This window comes from Trachypithecus francoisi, unplaced genomic scaffold, assembly GCF_009764315.1.
Source record: "Trachypithecus francoisi isolate TF-2019V2 unplaced genomic scaffold, Tfra_2.0 Lachesis_group20, whole genome shotgun sequence".
In the NCBI taxonomy this organism is placed as follows: domain Eukaryota; kingdom Metazoa; phylum Chordata; class Mammalia; order Primates; family Cercopithecidae; genus Trachypithecus; species Trachypithecus francoisi.
In genome coordinates, this window is record NW_022681466.1 from 20,205,378 (window position 1) to 20,230,742 (window position 25,365).

At 47.8% G+C, this 25,365-nt stretch overlaps 1 protein-coding gene across 10 annotated transcripts in view; it reads left to right on the forward strand.

Annotated features, from left to right (window-relative positions):
• The window catches only part of MED24 (mediator complex subunit 24), a 63,536-nt gene that overhangs the window by 14,333 nt on the left and 23,838 nt on the right, over positions 1 to 25,365 (forward strand). For 5 of the 10 annotated variants that reach the window (XM_033183141.1, XM_033183140.1, XM_033183143.1 and 2 more), the window contains exons 2-3: positions 7,974 to 8,162; positions 8,251 to 8,333. In XM_033183141.1, the coding sequence (XP_033039032.1) occupies positions 7,974 to 8,162; positions 8,251 to 8,333 (272 nt within the window). Of the gene's footprint in view, positions 1 to 6,610; positions 7,209 to 7,973; positions 8,163 to 8,250; positions 8,334 to 10,104; positions 10,124 to 25,365 lie in introns of those variants that run through there. The other 5 variants (XM_033183146.1, XM_033183147.1, XM_033183148.1 and 2 more) reach the window with 3 other exon arrangements.

Below are 25,365 nucleotides of genomic sequence, written 5' to 3' on the forward strand. Positions count from 1 at the left end.
ATCTCGGCTCACTGCAAGCTCCGCCTCCCGGGTTCATGCCATTCTCCTGCTTCAGCCTCCCAAATAGCTGGGAGTACAGGCACCCGCCACCACGCCCAGCTAATTTTTTGTATTTTTTTTTTTTTAGTAGAGATGGGGTTTCACCGTGTTGGCCAGGATGATCTCGATCTCCTGACCTCGTGATCCACCTGCCTCGGCCTCCCAAAGTGCTGGGATTACAGGTGTGAGCCACTGCACCCGGCCCCATCTTCTCCTTTTTAAAATTTATTATTATTATTATTTGAGACAGAGTCTTACTCTTTTACCCAGGCTGAAGTGCAGTGGCACAATCTTGGCTCACTGCAACCTCCACCTCCTGGGTTCAGGGGATTTTCATGTCCCAGCCTCCCAAATAGCTGGGATTGTAGGCATGTTCTAGAATGCCCAGCTAATTTTTGTTTTTTTGCTTTGTTTTGTTTTGTTTTGTTTTTTTGGTAGAGACGGGATTTCACCATGTTGGCCAGGCTAGTCTTGAACTCCTGGCCTCAAGTGCTCCTCCTGCCTTGGCCTCCCAAAGTGCTGGGATTACAGGCATGAGCCACTGTCCCCGGCCACCCCCATCTTCTCTTTACCTCTTTTTCTTGGGCTCCTAGTATGGACTGGTGACAGATCTGGGCAGGGCAAAGTGAAGGGCACACTGCCTTCAAAGCAGGTCTCTCCCCAGGTGCTAGGATCCAGCCCAGGTCTGGGCTTAGAGCCACTGTCCTTGTGTTGCCTCATCTGTCCTCCCACCCCACCCACCCTGCCCACCCATTTCTTGAAGCTGCTAGCTCTTCTCAGATTCAGTTCATCCTCAGCTCCTGTTCCGTCCTTGTCATGAAACCCCCCTACCAGGGCTGTCCCCTCCCATTCCCCACCCCTGCTTCAGAGCTTTCCCCGAATCTATGGGGAGGGTAGGGGTAGCGTGAATAAGGACGGATAGACCCTCCAAGGGGATATGTCTGATGGCGCCTCCAGCCGAGATTTCCGTTTCTAAGGAGGTAGCAGGAACAGCCTGTTCTCTGGGCTCTCATCAGAACAGCCATGCCCAGGCCCCTCCCTCTCTCCCTCCGTCTCTCCTCCCTTCCTTCCAGACTGTTGCTAGGAAGCACCCCAAGATTTCTTGAGGATACGACCCCTAGGAACCAAGGTATCCAGATATCTTTCTGAAGAGGTTTTTTTCAAAGTCTGACAGCTAAAACTCCACACAGCATCCTCTACCCCTGCTCAAAAGCCTTACACATCTCTAGCAGTTTGGGGAAACAGGAGACAGGCCCCTCTACCAGCCACCATGGAACAAGCTCTATGGCCTGGACCTCAGTAAATCCCCTCCTCTATCTCATCTTGACCTCCTGGACCCTAGGTCGGCAAGTGATGACATGTCCAGCATACACCTCTAGACTCTGCAGACAGAGCTGGACTTATTGGGGGTGCTCTGGAAAGACAGCAGAGGAAACTGAGGTACTACCAGCCAAGAGAACTCAAAGCTCAGATGTTTCTCCCTCCTAGGGATTTCCCAATCAAAAAGAGTGGTGCAAATGGAGGAAGGAAAGTTGGAGAGCAGGCTGGGCAAGGTGGCTGACATCACCAGTACTTTGGGAGGCTGAGGTGGGAGGATCTCTTCAGGTCAGGAGTTCAAGACCATCCTGGGCAGCATAGTGAGACCCCCCCATCTCAAAAAAAAAAAAAAAACCCACAAATTATCCAGGTGTTGCGGTGCGGACCGTCAGTCCTGGCTACTTGGGAGGCTGAGGCAGAAGATGAGAGATTGGCAAATTAGCAATTACCCTGGTAAGAGAAAGTAGCCACTTAATTCTCCCCTTTGTCCCATCAGGCGCTCTTGCTATAGGTCACAAAAGAGGGAGCCAGGGAAGGGACCAGGCCTGGCTGAGCCTTGCTTTTGGTAGCTGAGATGAGAAATGAAAAAAGAAGCTGACACCTTTTCCAGGCTGTCTTTCAGGGTTTCTCCTACTTTTATTCATTAATCTGACTTTTTTTTTTTGATGGAGTCTCACTCTGTTGCCCAGGCTGGAGTGCAGTGGCGCAATCTTGGCTCACTGAAAGCTCACCTCCCGGGTTCACGCCATTCTCCTGCCTCAGTCTCCTGAGTAGCTGGGACTACAGGTGCCCACCACAATGCCTGGTTAATTTTTGTATTTTTAGTAGAGATGGGCTTTCACCGTGTTAGCCAGGATGATCTCGATCCCCTGACCTCATGATCTGCCCACCTCGGCCTCCCAAAGTGCTAGAATTACAGGCGTGAGCCACCGCACCCAGCCTGACACTTTTTTTTTTTTAAAGCATTTAATATGTGCCAAGTATTAGATTCCCCAAATGCTCCCAGCTTCTGGTTTCACTTTCCCTTAGAGTCTTTACCAACAGGAGAGAGGAGAGGAGGGGGAGCAGGGAAATCTCCTTTACCATCAGAGTTTGTGGCTTACTTTTCTGCCGCTCTCCCCCTCCAGTTAAAGGAGGGGATAGGGCAGTATGATATGGAAGCCAAAAGTATAAAGCAGAGCACCTCTCAGGGCCTGGAGGGAGGGGCCATACAAAGGAAATGGCAGGCTGGCCTCCCCTCCCAGCCACTGTCCGGTCTGGGCCTCAGGATCACAGCACCTCTCTTCTCTGTGCTGGGAGTATGGAGAGGGAAGGCATCCTCCAGGGTGTTAGAGGGGAAGCTATTCCAAGGGTTGATTCAAATTCTGCCTTTCACTGTCCTGGGGCAGCGGGAAGACAGACACAGGCAACTGCAGGGGATCCGGGGGTTGTCCCTGAGTCCCTGAGGTGCAGCCACCTTACAGGCCTCTTTCCCATCATCCCCTCCCCCAGATAGACAGAAAGCAGGGATTTTGATTTGGTGACTGGTATGAGGAGGAAACTGGTTTGGAGCTAGCTGTGTATAAGTGTGTGGGAGTGACTGTCTTTCTTTTCCCATCCACCTGCTGCCCACAGTGGGGGGACCCAGGCAAGCTTCCAGAGGAAAATGTTCCACTTAAGGAAAAGGAATGACTCAGTTTCCCTATAGAGAGAAGGGAAGCTGACACCCTCTGTGCCTTGTATGCTTACCAACGATTTCGGTGTTTCTGGGTTTTTGGGTCTGGACTCTTGCCACTTTTCTTTATACTGTTTTCTAGCCTAGATAGATAAGGAATGTTCCCTTCCCCTTGGGTACCCAGAACCCTGTTCCTCGCCACCTCTTTTTTTTTTTTTTTTTTCCTGAGACGGAGTCTCACTCTGTCGCCCAGGCTGGAGTGTAGTGGCCGGATCCCAGCTCACTGCAAGCTCCGCCTCCTGGGTTCACGCCATTCTCCTGCCTCAGCCTCCCGAGTAGCTGGGACTACAGGCGCCCGCCACCTCGCCCGGCTAGTTTTTTGTATTTTTTAGTAGAGACGGGGTTTCACTGTGTTAGCCAGGATGGTCTCGATCTCCAGACCTTGTGATCCGCCCGTCTCGGCCTCCCAAAGTGCTGGGATTACAGGCTTGAGCCACCGCGCCCGGCCCCTCGCCACCTCTTACCCCACTCTGGCCTAGCTGCTTTTCTGACACTTCTCCAGGGTTGCCATGTCACTCTGACTGGTTGACTTCCACCTGCCCCTCTTCTCTCTCTAGCCAAGGTAGCCAACAAGGTGAAGAAAGAGGTTGGGGCTCGGGACTAGGAGGGCAGAGGTGGGAGCTCAGCCCCTGTCCCTGTTGAGAGGAAATGAACAGCAAAAGAAAGTGGGGTGGGCCGGGCGCGGTGGCTCAAGCCTGTAATCCCAGCACTTTGGGAGGCCGAGATGGGCGGATCACGAGGTCAGGAGATCGAGACTATCCTGGCTAACACGGTGAAACCCCGTCTCTACTAAAAAAAATACAAAAAATTAGCCAGGCAAGGTGGCGGGCGCCTGTAGTCCCAGCTCCTCGGGAGGCTGAGGCAGGAGAATGGCGTGAACCCGGGAGGCGGAGCTTGCAGTGAGCTGAGATCTGGCCACTGCACTCCAGCCTGGGCAACAGAGCGAGACTCCGTCTCAAAAAAAAAAAAAAAAAGAAAGTGGGGTAAGTAGGACTGGGCTTTGAGATGGGCTGGGGGGGCTTTTTTTTTTTTTTTTTTTAGACAGAATTTCGCTCTTGTTGCCCAGGTTGGAGTGCAATGGTACAATCTCGGCTTACCGCAACTTCTGCCTCCTGGGTTCAAGCAATTCTCCTACCTCCGCCTCCCGAGCAGCTGGGATTACAGGCATGCGCCACCATGCCTGGCTAATTTTGTATTTTTAGTAGATACAGTTTCTCCATGTTGGTCAGGCTGGTCTTGAACTCCCAACCCCAGGTGATCTGCCTGCCTTGGCCTCCCTAAGTGCTAGGATTACAGGTGTGAGCCACTGCGCCTGGCTGGGGGGCTATTTTTTTGTATACCCAAAGGAAATGTTAGCATCTCTCTTCACCTTTTGGAGGATTATCATGGGGTCCCGTGCTTGCAGTGAGCCAGAGAGCCCAAGGGGGTCCCTAGGAAGATATTGTGGTGTGGAAGGAAGAGGTGGTATAGGAAAGGCTGCCTCTGATGTTTACAGACTAGAGAGGCAGGGAGGTCAAAAGGGATAAATTAAAAATGGTCCTTGCCCAGAACTAAGGGAGCCCTTGTACATAGGAGTCCAGCCTTTGGGGAAACCTTGCCAAGCCTAGAGAAAGGGCTGCTGGTGGGAGGTGGGGAGACAGAGAAGGCAGATGGCCTGACTACAAAAGCCGCCTCCCTGTCACTGCGAAGTGGGGAGGAGGCACCTCCCTAGAAATCTGCCAGGCTCCCTGCCAGAGAGAATAGTTTGAGCTCAAAATATCACCATCCTCAGGGCCCAAATAGTTCCCAGTCCTGTGTGGACTGGACACACAGTTGACAGCTTCTCTCCAAGAGAAGCAGTTTGGGCTCTAATGTATGCAACAGGGGCTCCAGGATGATCCAGGAATGGCTCCAGGTGGAGGGCCTTAGGATGCGGCAACAAGCACAGAATGACAGCAGGGGAGCAGGCAAAGGTAGAGTGAGGGTCCTGGGAGAAGAGGGGAAGTCAGATACATGAGAGACTGAGGAGAAGCAGGGTTTGTGGCAGTCTCAAGTGTGAGCGGAGTGGCCGGGGGCCATTTGGAAGGTGAGGTGAGGAATCCGTATTCTCCCTCCTTCCTGCTTTAGAAACTTTGGCAACATGTATTTGGCAGCTGTTTTGTATACACACTATTCCCCAGTGGTGTCACTTGGGCAGGCACAAAGGGAGCTGAAGGGAGGGGTGTGGATTGAATGTATGGGGAGGAAGAAAGGCCATAGGCAGTACCAACTGCAGAGGGACATGATCTGACCCTCCTTCAGCCACACTCTCCCTTTTGGAACAGAAGTCCTTGACTCCCTGTCTAGACCATGCTCCAGACACCCAGGGCACTGTAATTCTCTGCCCAAATGGCCAGTTTTACTTCCAGAGCCTTAAATGGGCTGCTCTCCCAGATTTATCCCCCCAAGGACTGATTTTGCCACTCAAAGGGTGAGCAAAGAATGGTTGTTGAAGGCTGGGCACGGTGGCTCATGCCTATAATCCCAGCACTCTGGGAGGCCGAGGCGGGTGGATCACCTGAGGTCAGGATTTTGAGACCAGCCTGGTCAACATGGTAAAACCCCATCTCTACTAAAAATACAAAAATTAGCCTGACGTGGTGGTGCACACCTGTAATTCCAGCTACTTGGGAGGCTGAGGCAGAAGAATCGCCTGAACCTGGGAGGCAGAGGTTGCAGTGAGCTGAGACTGCACCACTGCACTCCAGCGTGGGCAACAGAGTAAGCCTCCATCTCAAAAAAAAAAGAAAAAGAAAAAAAAAAAGGAATCATTTTTGGGGAATACGGATTGAGCTTGAACTTGTGAACTAGGATATTGGGCCCTGGCTAAAGGCCTCCATGTTTATTTATTTATTTTTTTGGTAGAGCTGAGAGTCTCATTATGTTGCCCAGGCTGGATTTGAACTCCTGAGCTCAAGTGATCCTCCTGCCTCAGCCTCATGAGTAATTTACTCTTATTTCTGGTTGTAAATGTTAGGGATGACCAGTCCATAGTATGGGGAAGGATGAGGGCTATGCATAAGAAGGCTCAGACATTGGAGCCAGAGGTGTGTAACATTTGCTTTTGGGTTTCTCACTAGGGGAAGGAAAGGCTATGGTCAAGGCCCTGGGCATAATAACTGGATATTATTATTTATGGATCTTTGGGATAAGCAAGATTTAAACAACAACAACAACAAGAAGAAACTTAAAAAAATAGTTTTTAATTTACAGGAAAAAAATGGAAGGTAATAGAGGGTCCCCACATATTCTGCACCCAATTTCTCTTTTTATTAATATCTTAGCATTAGTATGATGCATTTGTAACAACTGATGAACTAATACTGATACATTATTAATTAAAGTCCATGCTTTATTTAGATTTCCTTAGTTTTTACCCAGTATTCTTTTTCTCTTCCATGATTGCATTCAGAAAACCACATTACATTTAGTCATCAGGTCTCCTTAGCCCTCTTAGCTGTGACAGTTTCTCAGAATTCCTTTGATTTTGATCACCTTCACCTTAGTTTCTTCTTTACTCTCCCTTGTATCCAAGCTGTTTGGAGGGCTTGGAGATGCTGATAGGACTGTCAGATTCAGGGGCGGTGATATGTGTGCAACTAAGGCACCTTAGTGTCGCTTTTAGAATATACGTGTGGAAATGAGAATAGCTCTGGTAGCCCCAGGAGCTTAGGAGAGAAGAAAGAGCCCAGGAAAAGAGAAAGGCCGTATTGCTGAACGCCACACCCTTGCCGCACCTATTAACTAGGGGCTAACCAACGAAAGAAAGGGTGTCGGAATATGATGGAGAAGCCCGGTCGACAGTGACGTCGTGGGCGACGCCGGGTTGTGAGCGACCTTTCGAGCTTCCTGGAGTCCCTGAGTCTCTGTAGTGTCTCAGCTCCTGGATGTCCTCCCTTAAAGGAGAGGAACAATGCGGGCCGACTAGACTAGTCCCTTAGTTTCCTTGCCAGCGCAGACAAATACGGTTTCTGTCCAAGGAACTACCATTCCCAGAGGAGAGCGGGGCGTTCTTGCTGCATCCCTATTGGTTGGCGTTTGTTACTCCCAGCCAATAGAAAGTGAACTTCTTGACAAGTGCCAAAATGGCGATGCCTACGACCTAGAAGTGGATTGTGCGGTAGGCTTAAATTTGGGGAGGTGGTGGATGAAAAGGAAATTGGGAGGTATAGTTACAGGACTGGAGAAGGTGGAAGAAATGAGGGAGCAAATCTGGACTTGGAGTAGTGGTGGCCGAAGGACGTATTTAGAGCTAAGGGCGTAATTAGGCAACCAGGACTGGCTTAACTCCTTGATGCCCTCTTTATTAGTCCCTTTGATATTTATTTATTTATTTGTTTGTTTGTTTGTTTGTTTATTTAATTAATTTATTTATTTATTTAAGAGATGGAGTTTTGCCCTTGTTATTTATTTAAGAGATGGAGTTTTGCCCTTGTTGCCCAGGCTGGAGTGCAATGGCGCGATCTCGGCCCACCCCAACAACCTCCGCCTCCCGGGTTCAAGCGATTCTCCTGCTTCAGCCTCCCGAGTAGCTGGGATTACAGGCATGCGCCACCAAGCCCGGCTAATTTTGTATTTTTAGTAGAGACGAGGTTTCTCCATGTTGGTCAGACTGGTCTCAAACTCCCGACCTCAGGTGATCCGCCCGCCTCGGCCTCCCAAAGTGCTGGGATTACCCATTGCGCTCGGCCGATTCTTTCTTCTTAGTGCCCCAGTTTAAGGAAGGGCGGTTCAGGAGGAGAAAGCCTGACAGGATCTTACCTTATCCTTTTAGCTCTTTGTCTTTCAAATTCCTCTGCCTCGCTTAAATCTTACCGCATCTTCTCCTTTCTATTTAATTCTGCCTTCCCCGGTTCTCCTTCGAACATCGTGTCCTTTTCTTTAGCTCCACTTCTTTCACCTCAAAGTTGGCCGCCACAGCTGCCACCTGCTCAGAGTGAAATCATGAAGGTGGTCAACCTGAAGCAAGCCATTTTGCAAGCCTGGAAGGAGCGTTGGAGTGACTACCAATGGGCAATCAACATGAAGAAATTCTTTCCTAAAGGAGCCACCTGGGACATTCTCAACCTGGCAGGTCTCAAGTGAACTGGGAAAGAAAGATGGGAGGGATAAACCTAAAGAAGTTGTAATCACTCAGTCGTGTTTTGTTATTCCTCTTGCAGATGCATTACTAGAGCAGGCCATGATTGGACTATCCCCCAATCCTCTCATCTTGTCCTACCTAAAGTATGCCATTAGTTCCCAGGTAAGCTCCCCCAAAACCCCCACCAAGAAGTGAGAGTTTTGGGGGTAAAAAACTTGAAGTGTGTTTGGACCCCAATGGTTTATTACTGTAATCTCAGCATTGTGGGAGGCTGAAGCAGGCAGATTGCTTGAGCCCAGGAGTTTGAGACCAGCCTGGGTAACATGGCAAAACCCAGTCTCTACCCCAAAATACAAATAATTAGCCCTGCGTGGTGGTGCCCCTGTAGTCCTAGCTACTTGGAAGGCTGAGGTGGGAGGATCACCAGAGCCCTGGGAGGTCAAGCTACAGTGAGCCATGATCCTGCCACTGCAGTCCAGCCAGAGCAACAGAGTGAGACCCTGTCTCAGGAAACAAACAAACAAACAAACAAAATTTGGGGTGCAGTTTTACAATTGTCAGCTTACGCTTTCTAGATGAATTTGTTTGAACAGATCATTTCACTGAGTTTCAGTGTTCTCATAAATAATAATACTTCATTTGTTGTGATGAATATTACATTCACTTATTCTACTGGTAGTAGTAGCAGGTAGCACAGGCCTGTGGCCCCGCCTACTCAGAAAGCTGGGGTGGGAGGATTGCTTGAGGCCAGAAGTTCGAGGCTACAGTGAGCACTGATTGTGCCACTGCACTCCAGCCTGGGCAACAGAACAAGACTCCATCTCTTAAAAATAACCACCACCAAAAGAAAAATAGGATTACATTCACTTGTTCTAGCAACAAATACTCATGAATTTTTTTTTTTTTTTTTGAGATGGAGTCTCACTCTGTCGCCCGGACTGGAGTGCAGTGGTGCAATCTTGGCTCACTGCAAGCTTCGCCTCCTGGGTTCTCCTGCCTCAGACTCCCGAGTAGCTGGGACTACAGGAGCCTGCCACCACGCCCGGCTGATTTTTTGTATTTTTTTTTTTTTTTAGTAGAGACAGGGTTTCACCATGTTAGCCAGGATGGTCTCTATCTCCTGACCTCATGATCCGCCCACCTCAGCCTCCCAAAGTGCTGGGATTACAGGTGTGAGCTACCGCGCCTGGCCTCATGAATACTTTTATGTGCCAGACAGTGCTAGCCCCTGGGGACATAGCTGTGAACAAGACTTGATGCCAGTACACAGATAATTTAGTGGGTAATATAGACATGTAAATAAGCAGTCACTAGATGGGTTTATGGTAAAGGTTAGAATAGAGTACAGATCCTCCTCAACTTACAATGGGGTGATGTTGCTGATATACCACTCATAAGTTGAAAATGTACTTAATACACATAACTTGCCAAAGGTCATCTACCTACCACTTTTTTGAGACAGAGTCTTGCTCTATCACCCAGGCTGGAGTGCAGTGGTGTGACCTCAGCTCACTGCAACCTCTGTCTCCTGAGTTCAGGCAATTCTCCTGCCTCAGCCTCCCGAGTAGCTGGGACTACAGGTGCCTGCCACCATACCTGGCTAATTTTTGTATTTTTAGTAGAGACAGGGTTTCATTATATTGGCTAGGCTGGTCTCGAACTCCTGACCTTGTGATCTGCCTACCTCGGCCTCTCAAATTGCTGGGATTACAAGTGTAAGCCACCATGCCCGGCCATCTGCCTACCTTAAATGTGCTCAGAACACTCTAGCTTACAGTTGGGAAAATCATCAAACACAAAGCCTGTTTGTTGTTTGTTTGTTTATTGAGATGGAGTTTCACTCTTGTTGCCCAGGCTATAGTGCAATGGCTTGATCTCGGCTCACTGCAACCTCCACCTCCCAGGTTCAAGTGATTCTCCTACCTCAGCCTCCTGAGTAGCTGGGATTACAGGTGCCCGCCACCACACCTAGATAATTTTTGTATTTTTAGTAGAGATGGGGTTTTACTGTTTTAGCCAGACTGGTCTCGAACTCCTGACTTCAGGTGATCCACCCGCCTTGGCTTCCCAAAGTGTTGGGATTACAGGCATGAGCCACTGCGCCTGTCCTTATTTTTTATTGATTGATTGATTGATTGATTGAGGCAGAGTCTTGCTCCATCGCCAGGCTAGAGTGCAGTGTGGTGCGATCTTGGCTTACTGCAACCTCCGTCTCCCAGGTTCAAGTGATTCTCCTGCCTCAGCCTCCCAAGTAGCTGGGAATACAGGTGCATACCACTACGTCTGGCTAATTTTATATTTTTAGTAGAGACTGGGTTTCTCCATGTTGGTCAGGCTGGTCTTGAACTCTTGACCTCAGGTGATTCACCCTCCTTGGCCTCCCAAAGTGCCGGGATTATAGGCGTGAGCCACCACACCCAGCCAGAAGTGCAGATTTCTTTTCTTTTTTTTTTTTTTGAGATGGAGTCTCGCTCTGTCGCCCAGGCTGGAGTGCAATGGCCGGATCTCAACTCACTGCAAGCTCCGCCTCCCGGGTTCACGCCATTCTCCTGCCTCAGCCTCCTGAGTAGCTGGGACCACAGGCGCCCGCCACCTCGCCCAGCTAGTTTTTTGTATTTTTTAGTAGAGACGGGGTTTCACCGTGTGAGCCAGGATGGTCTCGATCTCCTGACCTCGTGATCCACCCGTCTCGGCCTCCCAAAGTGCTGGGATTACAGGCTTGAGCCACCGCGCCCGGCCCCAATAAGTAATTTTTCAACCCTTACCCCACTCCCACCTTCCCACCTTTTATATTCTCCAGTGTCTATTAGTTCACTCTGTATGTGCACCCGTTATGTAGCTCCCATTTATCAGTGAGAATATGTGGTATTTGACTTTCTTTTTTTATTGAGATGGAGTCTCCCAGGCTGGAGTGCAATGGCGTGATCTCAGCTCACTGCAACCTCCTTGACTTTCTATCTCTGAGTTATTTCACTGAGGATAATGGCTTACATGTATGAGCACTTGAAGTACAATTTCTACTGAATGCATATCTCATATTTTTTTTTGAGACACGGTCTTACTCTGTCACCCAGGGTGGAGTGCAGTGGCGTGATCTCTGCTCACTGCGACCTCCACCTCCTGGGCTCAAGTGATTCTGCTGCTTCAGTCTCCCAGGTAGCTGAGACCACAAGCATGCATCACCACACCTAGCTAATTTTTATGGTTTTAGTAGAGATGGGGTTTTACCATGTTGGCCAGGCTGGTCTCGAACTCCTGACCTCAGGTGATCCGCTCACCTTGGCCTCCAAAAGTGTTGGGATTATAGGCATCAGCCACCGTGCCTGACCTAAATGCATATCTCTCTTTTTTTTTTTTGAGATGGAGTTTCAAAAAACTCCCCCAGGCTGGAGTGCAGTGGCACGATCTTGGCTCACTGCAACCTCCATCTCCTGAGCTCAAGCAGTTCTCCTGCCTTAGCCTCCTGAGTAGCTGGGATTACAGGGGTGCACCACCACACCTAGCTAAGTTTTGTATTTTCAGTAGAGACAGTGTTTCACCATGTTGGCCAGACTGGTCTCGAACTCCTGACCTCAAGTGATCCATCTGCCTCAGCCTCCCAAAGTGCTGGGATTACAGGCTTAAGCCACCGTGCCCAGCTTGAACGTGTATCTTTTTTACACCATCATAAAGTCGAAAAATTAAGGCGGGGCACAGTGGCTCACACCTGTAATCCCAGCAGTTTGTGAGGCCGAGGTGGGCGGATCACCAGGCCAGGAGATCGAGACCCTCCTGGACAACACGGTGAAACCCTGTCTCTACTAAAAATACAAAAATTAGCTGGGCATTGTGGCGAGTGCCTGTAATCCCAGCTACTTGGGAGGCTCAGGCAGGAGAATCTCTTGAACCAGGGAGTCAGAGGTTGCAGTAAGCCAAGATTGTGCCACTGCACTCCAGTCTGATGACAGAGCGAGACTCCGTCTCAAACAATAAAATAAAATAAAATAAATAAAAAAATAAAGTCGAAAAATTGTAAGGTGAACCATTGTTAAGTTGGGACTGTCCTTGCTTTGGGAATACATGGCAAAGGCACCCAGTCCAGTCTGAACAATCAAGGAAGGCTTTGTGGAGGAAGTGATATTTAAACCAAGACCTGAAAGTTGAGTAGGAGTTAGCCAGGCACATTGAGGAGAGTGTGTGTGCAAAGCAGAGAAAAGCATATGCACAGGGTGGGCGGCAAAACTCACATAATGTTGTTCAGGAACTGAAAATAATTTGGTATGGCTAGAGAAAAGGAGTTTGTTCTCAGGACTCCTTTTTCTTTTATTTTTTTCTCCTTTTCTTTTTTTGTATTTTTTGTAGAAATGGGGTCTCACTATGTTACCGAGTCTGGTCTTGAACTCTTGGCCTCAAGTAGTCCTCCCATCTTGTCCTCCTAAAGTGCTGGGGTTATGAGTATGAGCCACTGTGCCCGGTCCCAGTACCCCTTTACATTCTTAAAAATTTTGAGACTTTTCTTAAATATATTTGATTGTATTTGATTTCATGCCTCCCTAAAATGGATAAAACCAAGCTGCACCTGACTACCTTGGGCACATGTTTCCAGGACCTCCGGAAGGGCCATGGTTACTCATATTTGACTCAGAATAAATTTCTTCAAATATTAAAAAAAAAATTACTGGCCGGGCGCGGTGGCTGAAGCTTGTAATCCCAGCACTTTGGGAGGCCGAGACGGGCGGATCACGAGGTCAGGAGATCGAGACCACCCTGGCTAACACAGTGAAACCCTGTCTCTACTAAAAAATATAAAAAACTAGCCGGGCGAGGTGGTGGGCGCCTGTAGTCCCAGCTACTCTAGAGGCTGAGGGAGGAGAATGGTGTAAACCCGGGAGGCGGAGCTTGCAGTGAGCTGAGATCCGGCCACTACACTCCAGCCTGGGCGACACAGCGAGACTCTGTCTCAAAAAAAAAAGAAAAAAATTATTGGCCGGGTGTGGTGGCTACTGCCTGTAATCCCAGTGCTTTGGGAGGCTGAGGTGGGTGGATCATCTGAGATCAGGAGTTCGAGACCAGCCTGGTCAACATGGTGAAATTCTATCTCTACTAAAAATACAAAAAATTGGCCGGGCGCGGTGGCTCAAGCCTGTAATCCCAGCACTTTGGGAGGCCGAGACGGGCGGATCACGAGGTCAGGAGATCGAGACCATCCTGGCTAATACGGTGAAACCCTGTCTCTACTTAAAAATACAAAAAACTAGCCGGGCGACGAGGCGGGCGCCTGTAGTCCCAGCTACTCGGGAGGCTGAGGCAGGAGAATGGCATAAACCCGGGAGGTGGAGCTTGCAGTGAGCTGAGATCCGGCCACTGCACTCCAGCCTGGGTGGCAGAGCAAGACTCCGTCTCAAAAAAAATAATAAAAATAAAAATAAAAATAAAAAAATAAAAATACAAAAAATTAGCCAGACGTGGTGGTGCGCACCTGTAATCCCAGCTACTCAGGAGGCTGAGGCAGGAGAATCGCTTGAACCCAGGAAGTGGAGCCTACAGTGAGCCGACATCATGCCACTGTACTCCAGCCTGGGCGACAGAGCAAGACTCTGTCTCAATAAAAAATAAAATGAAATAAAATTAATTGATCTCTTTTTGTTGTACCTTGAATAGATCTTTTATCTATGCATGATTTTTGTCACATCATGAATTGGTAATTTGGAAAATATCCATGACTAAGTTATATAGTTGTTGATGCATTTCAATTGTTGATGCATTTAATAATATAATATCATCACATGTTATGGAGCCTCCGGGATAATCCACTGTACAATTGTGAGAGAAAAAGAGCAAAAAGGTAAACAGTATCTTAGTAGTATTTTTAAAATAATTTTGACTTCCTAGACCCCCTGAAAGGTCTTGGGGACCCTGAGGAGTTCCTGGACCATACCTTTAGAACTGCTAGGCTGGCACTTTAAGGAGGAGAGTGGTTTAGAGAGAGAGAACAATAAGGTCATAAAAGACTTTTGAGTGATGCTAAGGAATTTGGGCTTTATTTTTAGGGTGACAAGTAATCATTTAAAGGGTGTTAAGTGGAGGAGTCATATGACAAGACTTCCTTAAAGATATACGTATTTTAATTAACATAGAATAACATGCAGAGATCTTGGGCCAGGTGCAGTGGCTCAATCCTGTAATCCCAGCACTTTGGGAGGCCAAGATGGGTGGATCACCTGAGGTCAGAAGTTCAAGACCAGTCTGGTCAACATGATGAAACCCCATCTCTACTGAATATACAAAAATTAGCCAGGTGTGGTGGCGGGCACCTGTAATCCCAGCTACTCGGAGGCTGAGGCAGGAGAATCGCTTGAACCCAGGAAGTGGAGCCTACAGTGAGCCGACATCATGCCACTGTACTCCAGCCTGGGCGACAGAGCAAGACTCTGTCTCAATAAAAAATAAAATGAAATAAAATTAATTGATCTCTTTTTGTTGTACCTTGAATAGATCTTTTATCTATGCATGATTTTTGTCACATCATGAATTGGTAATTTGGAAAATATCCATGACTAAGTTATATAGTTGTTGATGCATTTCAATTGTTGATGCATTTAATAATATAATATCATCACATGTTATGGAGCCTCCGGGATAATCCACTGTACAATTGTGAGAGAAAAAGAGCAAAAAGGTAAACAGTATCTTAGTAGTATTTTTAAAATAATTTTGACTTCCTAGACCCCCTGAAAGGTCTTGGGGACCCTGAGGAGTTCCTGGACCATACCTTTAGAACTGCTAGGCTGGCACTTTAAGGAGGAGAGTGGTTTAGAGAGAGAGAACAATAAGGTCATAAAAGACTTTTGAGTGATGCTAAGGAATTTGGGCTTTATTTTTAGGGTGACAAGTAATCATTTAAAGGGTGTTAAGTGGAGGAGTCATATGACAAGACTTCCTTAAAGATATACGTATTTTAATTAACATAGAATAACATGCAGAGATCTTGGGCCAGGTGCAGTGGCTCAATCCTGTAATCCCAGCACTTTGGGAGGCCAAGATGGGTGGATCACCTGAGGTCAGAAGTTCAAGACCAGTCTGGTCAACATGATGAAACCCCATCTCTACTGAATATACAAAAATTAGCCAGGTGTGGTGGCGGGCACCTGTAATCCCAGCTACTCGGGAGGCTGAGGCAGGAGAATTGCTTGAACCTGGGAGGCGGAGGTTGCAGTGAACTGAGATCGCCCCACTGTGCTCCAGTTTGGGCAACAAGAGCGAAACTTCATCTCAAAAAGAACATACAAGATCTTAAGATCAATTCAGTGAGGGTTTTTTTTTTGTTTTTTTTTTTTTATGAGATGGAGTCTCGCTCTGTTGCCTGGGCTGGAGTACAGTGGGGCGATCTCAGCTCACTCCAACCTCCGACTTCCAGGTTCAAGCTATTCTCCTGCCTCAGCCTCCCGAGTAGCTGGGACTACAGGTGTCCCCCACCATGCCTGGCAAGTTTTTTGTATTTTTAGCAGAGATGGGGTTTCACCATGTTGGTCAGGCTGGTCTCGAACTCCTGACCTTGTGATCCACCTGCCTCGGCCTCCCAAAGTGCTGGGATTGCAAGTGTGAGCCACCGCACCTGGCCTATTCAGTGAGTTTTAGCAATTATATATACCCATTTCACCAGCATCCAAAATAAGATACAGAACATTTCTGGTCTCTCAGAAAGTTCCCTTTTACTGCTTTCTAGTCCACTCGCTTCTTCCACAATTGCCTTTATTTGGATTTCATAGCAATGTAGTCAGATGGGATATATTTCTTAGACTGTCTTTTTTTTTTTTTTTTTGAGACGGAGTCTTGCTCTGTCGCCCGGGCTGGAGTGCAGTGGCCGGATCTCAGCTCACTGCAAGCTCCGCCTCCCGGGTTCACGCCATTCTCCTGCCTCAGCCTCCCGAGTAGCTGGGACTACAGACGCCCGCCACCTCGCCCGGCTAGTTTTTTGTATTTTTTAGTAGAGACGGGGTTTCACAGTGTTCGTCAGGATGGTCTCGATCTCCTGACCTCGTGATCCGCCCGCCTCGGCCTCCCAAAGTGCTGGGATTACAGGCTTGAGCCACCGCGCCCGGCCTTAGACTGTCTTTTGTTTAACATAAATGTTTTTGAGATTTATTATTTATGTTGTATATGTTAGTAGTACATTCTTTTTATTTATTTAATTTTAATTTGAAACAGGGTTTTGCTCTGTTACCCAGGCTGGCGTGTGCAGTGGCAGGATCACAACTTACTGTAGCCTCGTCCTGATGGGCTCAAGTAATCCTCCTACCTCAGGTTCCCAAGGAGTTGGGACTATAGTCATTCACCACCATGCCTGGCTAATTTTTAAATTTTTTGTAAAGACGGGATCTTTCTATGTTGCCCGGGCTGGTAATTTTTACATTTTTGTAGAGATGGGGTCTCACTTTGTTGCCCAGGCTGGTCTCAAACTCCTGGGCTCAAGCGATCCTCCTGCCTTGGCCCCCAAAGTGCTGGGATTACAGGTGTGATCCACTCATGCCTGGCCCCATTCTTCTTATTTTTAATTGCTGAATAGTATTTCTCAGTTGATACATAGATTTTTTTTTTATTAAAAAATTTTTTTAGAGGCTGGGCACGATGGCTCACGCCTGTAATCTCAGCAATTTGGGAGGCTGAGGCGGGTGGATCACGAGGTCAGGAGATCAAGACTATCCTGGCTAACATGGTAAAAATTACCCGGGCATGGTGGCACGCACCTGCAGTCCCAGCTACTCAGGAGGCTGAGGCAGGAGAATGGCTTGAATCCGGGAGGTAGAGGTTCCAGTGAGCCAAGATCGAACCACTACACTCCAGCCTGGGTGACAGAGCAAGACTCTGTCTCAAAAAAAAAAAAAATTTAGAGTCAGGATCCTTGCTCTGTTGCCCAGGCTGGAGTGTAGTGGCACAATAGTGGCTCACTGCAGCTTTGACCTCCTTGGTTCAAGCCATCCTCCTGCCTCAGCCCCCCAGGTAGCTCGGACTACAGGTGCACGCCAAAACCCCCAGCCAATTTTTTCATTTTTTGTAGAGACAAGGGTTCGCCTTGTTGCTCAGGCTCATCCTGAACACCTGAGCTCAATCTGCCCACCTTGGCCTCCCAGAGTGTTGGGATTATAGGCGTGAGCCATGGGACTCACCCCTAAACCACTGCTACATAATACACCATATGTACTTTTTTTTTTTTTTTTGAGATGAAGTCTTGCTCTGTCGCCCAGGTGGGAGAGCAGTGGCTTGATCTTGGCTCACTGCAACCTCCTCCTGTCCCCGCTGCAGGGTTCAAGTGATTCTCCTGCCTCAGCCTCCCAAGTAGCTGGGATTACAGGCATGCACCACCACACCTGGCCGATTTTTAAATTTTTAGTAGAGACAGGGTTTTACCATGTTGGCCAGGCTGGTCTCAAACTTTTGACCTCAAGTGATCTGCCCGTGTTGGCCTCCTAAAGTGCTGGGATTACAGGTGTGAGCCACTGTGCCTGGCCCAGCCCATATGTACTTTAATTTAGGTTGTTTGTAATTTTTTACTGTTATAATCAATGTTTCACTGAATATCCTTATACCTAACCTGTCTGCATGTCTGGAAGTATTTCTCTAGGGTAGATACCTCACAGTGGAATATGTGATTTGAAGAATGTATACATACTAAATTATAGTAGATCCTGCAAATATCCCCCTAAAAATGACTGGATTAGGTTATACCCCATCCACAATGTCTCACAGTATTTCCCCACACCTTTGCCAACACTGGATAGAATCTTTTAAAACTTTTTCCAGAGGCAAATAATTATATCATATTATAATGTGCATTTTCTTTTCTTTCTTTTCTTTCTTTCTTTCTCTTTCCTTCCTTCCTTCCTTCCTCCTTTCCTTTCCTTTCCTTTCCTTTCCTTTCCTTTTCCTTTCCTTTCCTTTTTCCTTTCCTTTCCTTTTTCCTTTCCTTTCCTTTTTCCTTTCCTTTCCTTTCCTTTCCTTTCCTTTCCTTCTTCTTTCTTTTTTTTTGGAATCTCCCTCTGTCGCCCAGGCAGTGACGGGCAACCTCTGCCTCCCGGGTTCAAGCAATTCTCCTGCCTCAGCCTCCCGAGTAGCTGGGATTACAGGCATGCACCACCATGCCCAGATAATTTTTGTATTTTTAGTAGAGACAGGGTTTATCCATGTTAGCGAGGCTGTTCTCAAACTCCTGACCTCAAATGATCCAGCTGCCTTGGCCTCCCAAAGTGCTGGGATTACAGGCGTGAGCCACTGCTCCAGGCCTATGTATTTATTAATATATAATTTATGTATTCATAAATACACAAATAAATATATCATTTGCCTATTTTTCGATTTTTTTTTTGTTACGGCTTTTTTTGTGTGTGTGTGAGACAGAATCTCACTCCTTCATCTAGACTGGAGTACAGCTGTGTGATCTTGGCTCACTGCAACCTCTGCCTCCTGGTTTTCAGCCATTCTCCTGCCTCAGCCTCCCAAGTAGCTGGGACTACAGGCGGGTGCCACCACGCCCGGCTAATCTTTGTGTTTTTAGTAGAGACAGGGTTTCTCCAGAGATGGGGTCTCACTCCTTTGCCCAGGCTGGAGTACAATAGCACAATCATGGCTTACTGCAGGCTTGATCTCCCTGGCTCAAGCTGTCCTCCCACTTTAGCCCTCTTAGTACCTGGGACTACAGTTAGGGACCACCACATCTGGCTAATGTTTTTAATTTTTTGTAGAGAAGGGTTTAGTTGCCCAGGCTGGTCTCAAACTCCTGGACTCAAGTTATCCTCCTGGCTCAGCCTCCCAAAGTGTTGAGATAAACAGGCATGAGTTACTACTCTTGGCACCCTAGTTTTTAGTATATTCACTGAGTTGGGCAAACATCATCACAATCAATTTAGAACATTTTCATCACCCCAAAAAAGGTTCTTACTGATTTTTTTTTTTTTTTTTTTTTTTTTTGAGACAGAGTCTTGCTCTGTTGCCCAGGCTGGAGTGCAGTGGCGTGATCTCGGCTCACTGCAAGCTCTGCCTCCCAGCTTCATGCCATTCTCCTGCCTCAGCCTCCCGAGTAGCTGGGTCTACAGGTGCCTACCACCACACCTGGCTAATTTTTGTATTTTTAGTAGAGACGGGGTTTCACTGTGTTAGCCAGGATGGCTCAATCTCCTGACCTCGTGATCCACCCGCCTTGGCCTCCCAAAGTACTGGGATTACAGGCGTGAGCCACCGTGCCCAACCAGAATTCTTACTGACTTTTTTTTTTTTTTGAGACAGAGTCTTGCTCTGTCGCCAGGCTGGAGTGCAGTGGCGTGATCTCGGCTCACTGCAAGCTCTGCCTCCCAGCTTCATGCCATTCTCCTGCCTCAGCCTCCCGAGTAGCTGGGTCTACAGGTGCCTACCACCACACCTGGCTAATTTTTGTATTTTTAGTAGAGACGGGGTTTCACTGTGTTAGCCAGGATGGCTCAATCTCCTGACCTCGTGATCCACCCGCCTTGGCCTCCCAAAGTACTGGGATTACAGGCGTGAGCCACCGTGCCCAACCAGAATTCTTACTGACTTTTTTTTTTTTTTTGAGACAGAGTCTTGCTCTGTCGCCCAGGCTGGAGTGCAGTGGCGAGATCTCAGCTCACTGCAAGCTCCGCCTCCCAGGTTCCCGCTATTCTCCTGCCTCAGCCTCCCGAGCAGCTGGGACTACAGGCGCCGCCACGTCGCCTGGCTAGTTTTTCGTATTTTTTAGTAGAGACGGGGTTTCACCGTGTTAGCCAGGATGGTCTCGATCTCCTGACCTCGTGATCCGCCCGTCTCGGCCTCCAAAGTGCTGGGATTACAGGCTTGAGCCACCGTGCCCAGCTTTTACTGATTTTTAAGTGTCATTTAATATAATCCTCTTGTAATCCTTATTTGTTTTTTTTTTTTTTTTTTTTTTTGAGACGGAGTCTCGCTCTGTCGCCCAGGCTGGAGTGCAGTGGCCGGATCTCAGCTCACTGCAACCTCCGCCTCCCGGGTTCAAGCCATTCTCCCGCCTCAGCCTCCTGAGTAGCTGGGACCACAGGCGCCCGCCACCTCGCCCGGCTAATTTTTTGTATTTTTAGTAGAGACGGGGTTTCGCCGTGTTAGCCAGGATGGTCTCGATCTCCTGACCTCGTGATCCGCCCGTCTCAGCCTCCCAAAGTGCTGGGATTACAGGCTTGAGCCACCGCGCCCGGCCTTATCCTTATTTGTTATATATGCTTTTGAGTTTTATATCACTTTTTAAATCTAATTTTTTAAAAAAAATTTTTGAGATGTATGGAGTTTCACTCTTGTTGTCCAGGCTGCAGTGCAATGGCACAATCTCAGCTCACTGCAACTCCGCCTCCTAGGTTCAAAGGATTCTGCTGCCTCAGCCTCCCAAATAGCTGGGATTATAGGCGCCTGCCACCACGCCCAGCTAATTTTTATATTTTTAGTAGAGACAGGGTTTCACCATGTTGGCCAGGCTGGTCTTGAACTCCTGACCTCAGGTGATCCATCCGCCTTGGCCTCCCAAAGTACTGGGTTTATAGGCGTGAGCCACCACACCCAGCCTGTTGTTGTTAATAATGAGATTTTCCCTTTGGATTTCCCCTTCTCGGATCTCATTGTCTCAGACTGATGGGATTTTCTCCACAGCCTCCTGACTGGCTCACCAATTGTTGTGCTGGACCCCTATTTGCTTGGGGTGGCACCAGGTTCAAGAGGCTGAAGGGACCTGAAGACAGCAGATGCCACATAGGGTTTTGCTAGGGGGAACTTATATGCAGGGACAGTCCAGGGGTGGTGGGCTGGACAGGAGAACCTCCTGTAATTTTTTTTCTTAGTATGCAGAAATTTTTTATGTTTTTGTCAGTTTTATCCTTTTTTTCCCTTACTGGGCTTTTGTCAGCTTAAAGACTTTCCTGCTTCAGAGATTTAAATATATTCTCTTGGCCGGGTGTTTTGGCTCATACCTGTAATCCCAGCACTTTGGGGGGCGGAGGCGGGCAGGTTGCTTTGAGCTCAGGAGTTCAAGACCAGCTTTTTGCAACATGGCAAAACCCTGTCTCTACAAACAATTAAAAAATTAGGCGGCCGGGCGCGGTGGCTCAAGCCTGTAATCCCAGCACTTTGGGAGGCCGAGACGGGCGGATCACGAGGTCAGGAGATCGAGACCATCCTGGCTAACACGGTGAAACCCCGTCTCTACTAAAAATACAAAAACTAGCTGGGCGAGGTGGCGGGCGCCTGTAGTCCCAGCTACTCGGGAGGCTGAGGCAGGAGAATGGCGTAAACCCGGGAGGCGGAGCTTGCAGTGAGCTGAGATCCGGCCACTGCACTCCAGTCCGGGAGACAGAGCGAGACTCCGCCTCAAAAAAAAAAAAAAAAAAAAAAAAAATTAGGCTAGGCGCGGTGGCTCACGCCTGTAGTCCCAGCACTCTGGGAGGCTGAGGCGGGCGGATCACAAGTTGAGGAGATTGAGACCATCCTGGCTAACATGGTGAAACCCCGTCTCTACTATAAATACAAAAAAAAAATTAGCTGGGCATGGAGGTGGGTGCCTGTAGTCTCAGCTACTTGGGAGGCTGAGGCAGGAGAATTGCTTGAACCCAAGAGGTGGAGGTTGCACTGAGCTGAGATCACGCCACTGCACTCCAGCCTCGGCAACAGAGCGAGACTCCATCTCAAAAAAAAAAAAAAAAAGCCGGTAGTTCATGGCTTGAGCCCGTAGTCCCAGTTACACAGGAGGCTGAGGCTGGGAAGCAGAGGTTGCAGTGAGCTGAGATCGCGCCACTGCATTTTAGCATGGGTGACAGAGTGAGATCCTATCTCAAAATAAAAAATAAAATAAAATGAAAATATATTCTCTAATTTCTGACAACACTTGACTTTTATTTTTTGTATTTACTTTGTTCAAGCCATTTAAAATTTATTGTGGTATGAAGATGGGATCCACATTTATTATTTGTTCAAACAGATAGATAATGGCTCAACTATCTTTATTGAATAGGCCATTCTTTGTCATATCTTAAATTCTAAATTCTCTTGTACACAAGGGTCCATTTTTTGATACCCTATGTATTTCACTGGTATCTTTCTCTCTCTCTCTCTTTTTTTTTTTTTTGTTTTTTGAGAGGGAGTCTCACTGTGTCTCCCAGGCTGGAGTGCAGTGGCACGATCTTGGCTCACTCCAACCTCTGCCTCCTGGGTTCAAGCAGTTCTCTGCCTCAGCTTCCCAAGTAGCTGGGATTACAGGTGCGCACCACCACGCCCAGCTAATTTTTGTATTTTTAGTAGAGACAGGGTTTTACCATCTTGGCCAGGCTGGTCTTGAACTCCTGACCTTGTGATCCGCCTGCCTCAGCCTCCAAAAGTGCTGGGACTGCAGGCGTGAGCCACCGCGCCTGGCCTCTTTCTCTTTTTTTTTGCACCAGAACTTTATTATAGCTTTATAGTATGTTTTGATACCTTGGTGGACAAATCTTCCCTTAGTTTCTTTATTTTTCAAAAATTTTTTGATTGTTTTCAGACATTTCATTTCCAGACAAATTTTAGAATCAATTCATTAAGTTCCCATAAAAATCCTATTATATTGTAATCAAGAGTTCCTTGACTTTATAGATTAATTACAGAAATTTGTGGATTAATTTTAGAAAGATCACTCTGGTTATAGTTTGAAGAACGAGTTGGAGGGAGGTAATACAGAAGACAGGGAGATCATTGAGTCTGGCATATTTTGTCTTTAAAGGACCAGATAGTAAGTATTTTCAGCTTTGCAGACTGCATGGTCTCTCTCATCACTGTTTCGTCATTACAGCTCAAAACTATCTATAGCCCATCTGTCAATAAATGGGTATAGCTGTGTTCTAATAGAAAAATGGTGATGAGCCAGATTGGACTTGCAGGCTGTAGTTTTCCAACCCCTGATTTAGGCTCTTGTTGTGTACTTCAGGTGAGAGATGATACTAGCACAAAATTGGGAAGTGGCAGCAGAAGAAAAATGATGAATTTAAGAACAGTTTGGGAAGTGGCATTGAAATGATTTGATTGATGGGATGAGGGGAGTGCGAGGAGAATGGGTCAAGGATAACGCTTAGGTTTCTGGTTTGGACACTAGATACCTGATGGGTCATGAGACAGCGGAAGAGTGGAGTAGGGCTGGGATGTGGGTGAGGATAACATGTTTGATCTCGGCCTTTTCAATTTAAGGTGCCTATGTGGGGTATCAAAAAGAGGATACTTGGAAGGCAGTTGAACATAGGTGTCTGATACTCAAAAGGAGAGTTCTAGAGTGGAGCTTTTGGTTTAGAAGTCACTAGCTACTGATGGTAATCAAAGCTATAGGTATGGATGAGATTGTGTAGAGAGAGCAGGGAGAGTGAGCAAAGAAGTGACTACACCCAATTTCCTGAGGAACCAATTTCATTTAAGGAACACACTTAGGAGGATAAACCCTCATAGGAGTCTGAAGAGAAGGGGCCAGAGAGTCGGGAAGAAAAGTGAGTGTTACCAAGAAAAGCCAAGAGAGGACTGAGGGATGAGGGAGGGTTTCAAGGGGTCGGATGCTGCTGGGAAGTCAGATAAGATCAGAAGAGAGAAGGATCCATTGGGTTTAACATGAAGAGTTTGTCGATGACCTTAAGAAGATTCATAGAGTGGTCAGGACAGAAGTGATTGGAGTGGGTTGAATAGTCAATGGAGAGTGTGCAGGTAGAGCCAGAGTATGTAGAAAACTCTTATGTTGTCCGGGTCTGGTGGCTCACACCTGTAATCCCAGCATTGTTTGAGGTCGAGGTAGGAGGATCACTTGAGGTGAGGAGTTCGAGCTCAGCCTAAACAACATAGACTCCGGCTCTACTAAAAAAGTAAAATTAAAAAGGCGGGGTTTAGTGGCTCATGCCTGTAATCCCAGCACTTTGGGAGGCCGAGGGGGTGGATCATGAGGTTAGGAGTTCAAGACCAGCCTGGCCAACATGGTGAAATCCCGTCTCTACCAATACAAAAATAAGCCAGATGTGGTAGTGCATGCCTGTAATCCCAGCTACTCAGGAGGCTGAAGCAGGAGAATTGCTTGAACCCAAGAGGCGGAGGTTGCAGTGAGCTGAGATCATGCCACTGCTCCACCTGGGCAACAGAGTGAGAATCCATCTCAAAAAAAAAAAAAAAAAGTAAAATTGAAAAAAAAAGAACTTTTATATATGTGAAGAGCAGTAGAGATGGAGTGGTGGTTAAATGGAAGTGTGGGGTCTACAGGAAGCTCTTTTTAAAATAGAATAAATTAGGCCAGGCTCATACCTCTAATCCCAGGACTTTGGGAGGCCCAGGTGGGTGGGCAGCTCACTTGACCAGGAATTTGAGACCAGCCTGGACAACATGGCAAAACCCCATCTCTACAAAAAATACAAAAGTTAGGTAGCTGGGCACGGTGGCTCATGCCTGTAATCCCAGCACTTTGGGAGGCCGAGGCGGGTGGATCATGAGGTCAGGAGTTCGAGACCAGCCTGGCCAACATAGTGAAACCCCGTCTCTACTAAGAATACCAAAATTAGCCGGGCATGGTGGCATGTGCCTGTAGTCCCAGCTACTCAGGAGGCTGAGGCAGAAGAATCGCTTGAACCTGGGAGGCAGAGGTTGCAGTGAGCCGAGATTGTGCCACTGCACTCCAGCCTGGGCAACAGAGTGAGACTCTGTCTCAAAAAAAAAAAATTGGCCGGGCGCGGTGGCTCAAGCCTGTAATCCCAGCACTTTGGGAGGCCGAGGCGGGCGGATCACGAGGTCAGGAGATCGAGACCATCCTGGCTAACATGGTGAAACCTCGTCTCTACTAAAAAATACAAAAAACTAGCCGGGCGCATTGGCAGGCGCCTGTAGTCCCAGCTACTTGGGAGGCTGAGGCAGGAGAATGGCGTGAACCCGGGAGGCGGAGCTTGCAGTGAGCTGAGATCCGGCCACTGCACTCCAGCCTGGGTGACAGAGCGAGACTCCGTCTCAAAAAAAAAAAAAAAAAAAAAAAAAAAAAAAAATTAGCCCGTGCGGTGGCTCATGCCTGTAATCCCAGCACTTGGGAGGCTGAGGCGGGCGGATCACGAGGTCAGGAGATCGTGACCATCCTGGCTAACACGGTGAAACCCTGTCTCTACTAAAAATATAAAAAATTAGCCGGGCGTGGTGGCGGGCGCCTGTAGTCCCAGGTACTTGGGAAGCTGAGGCA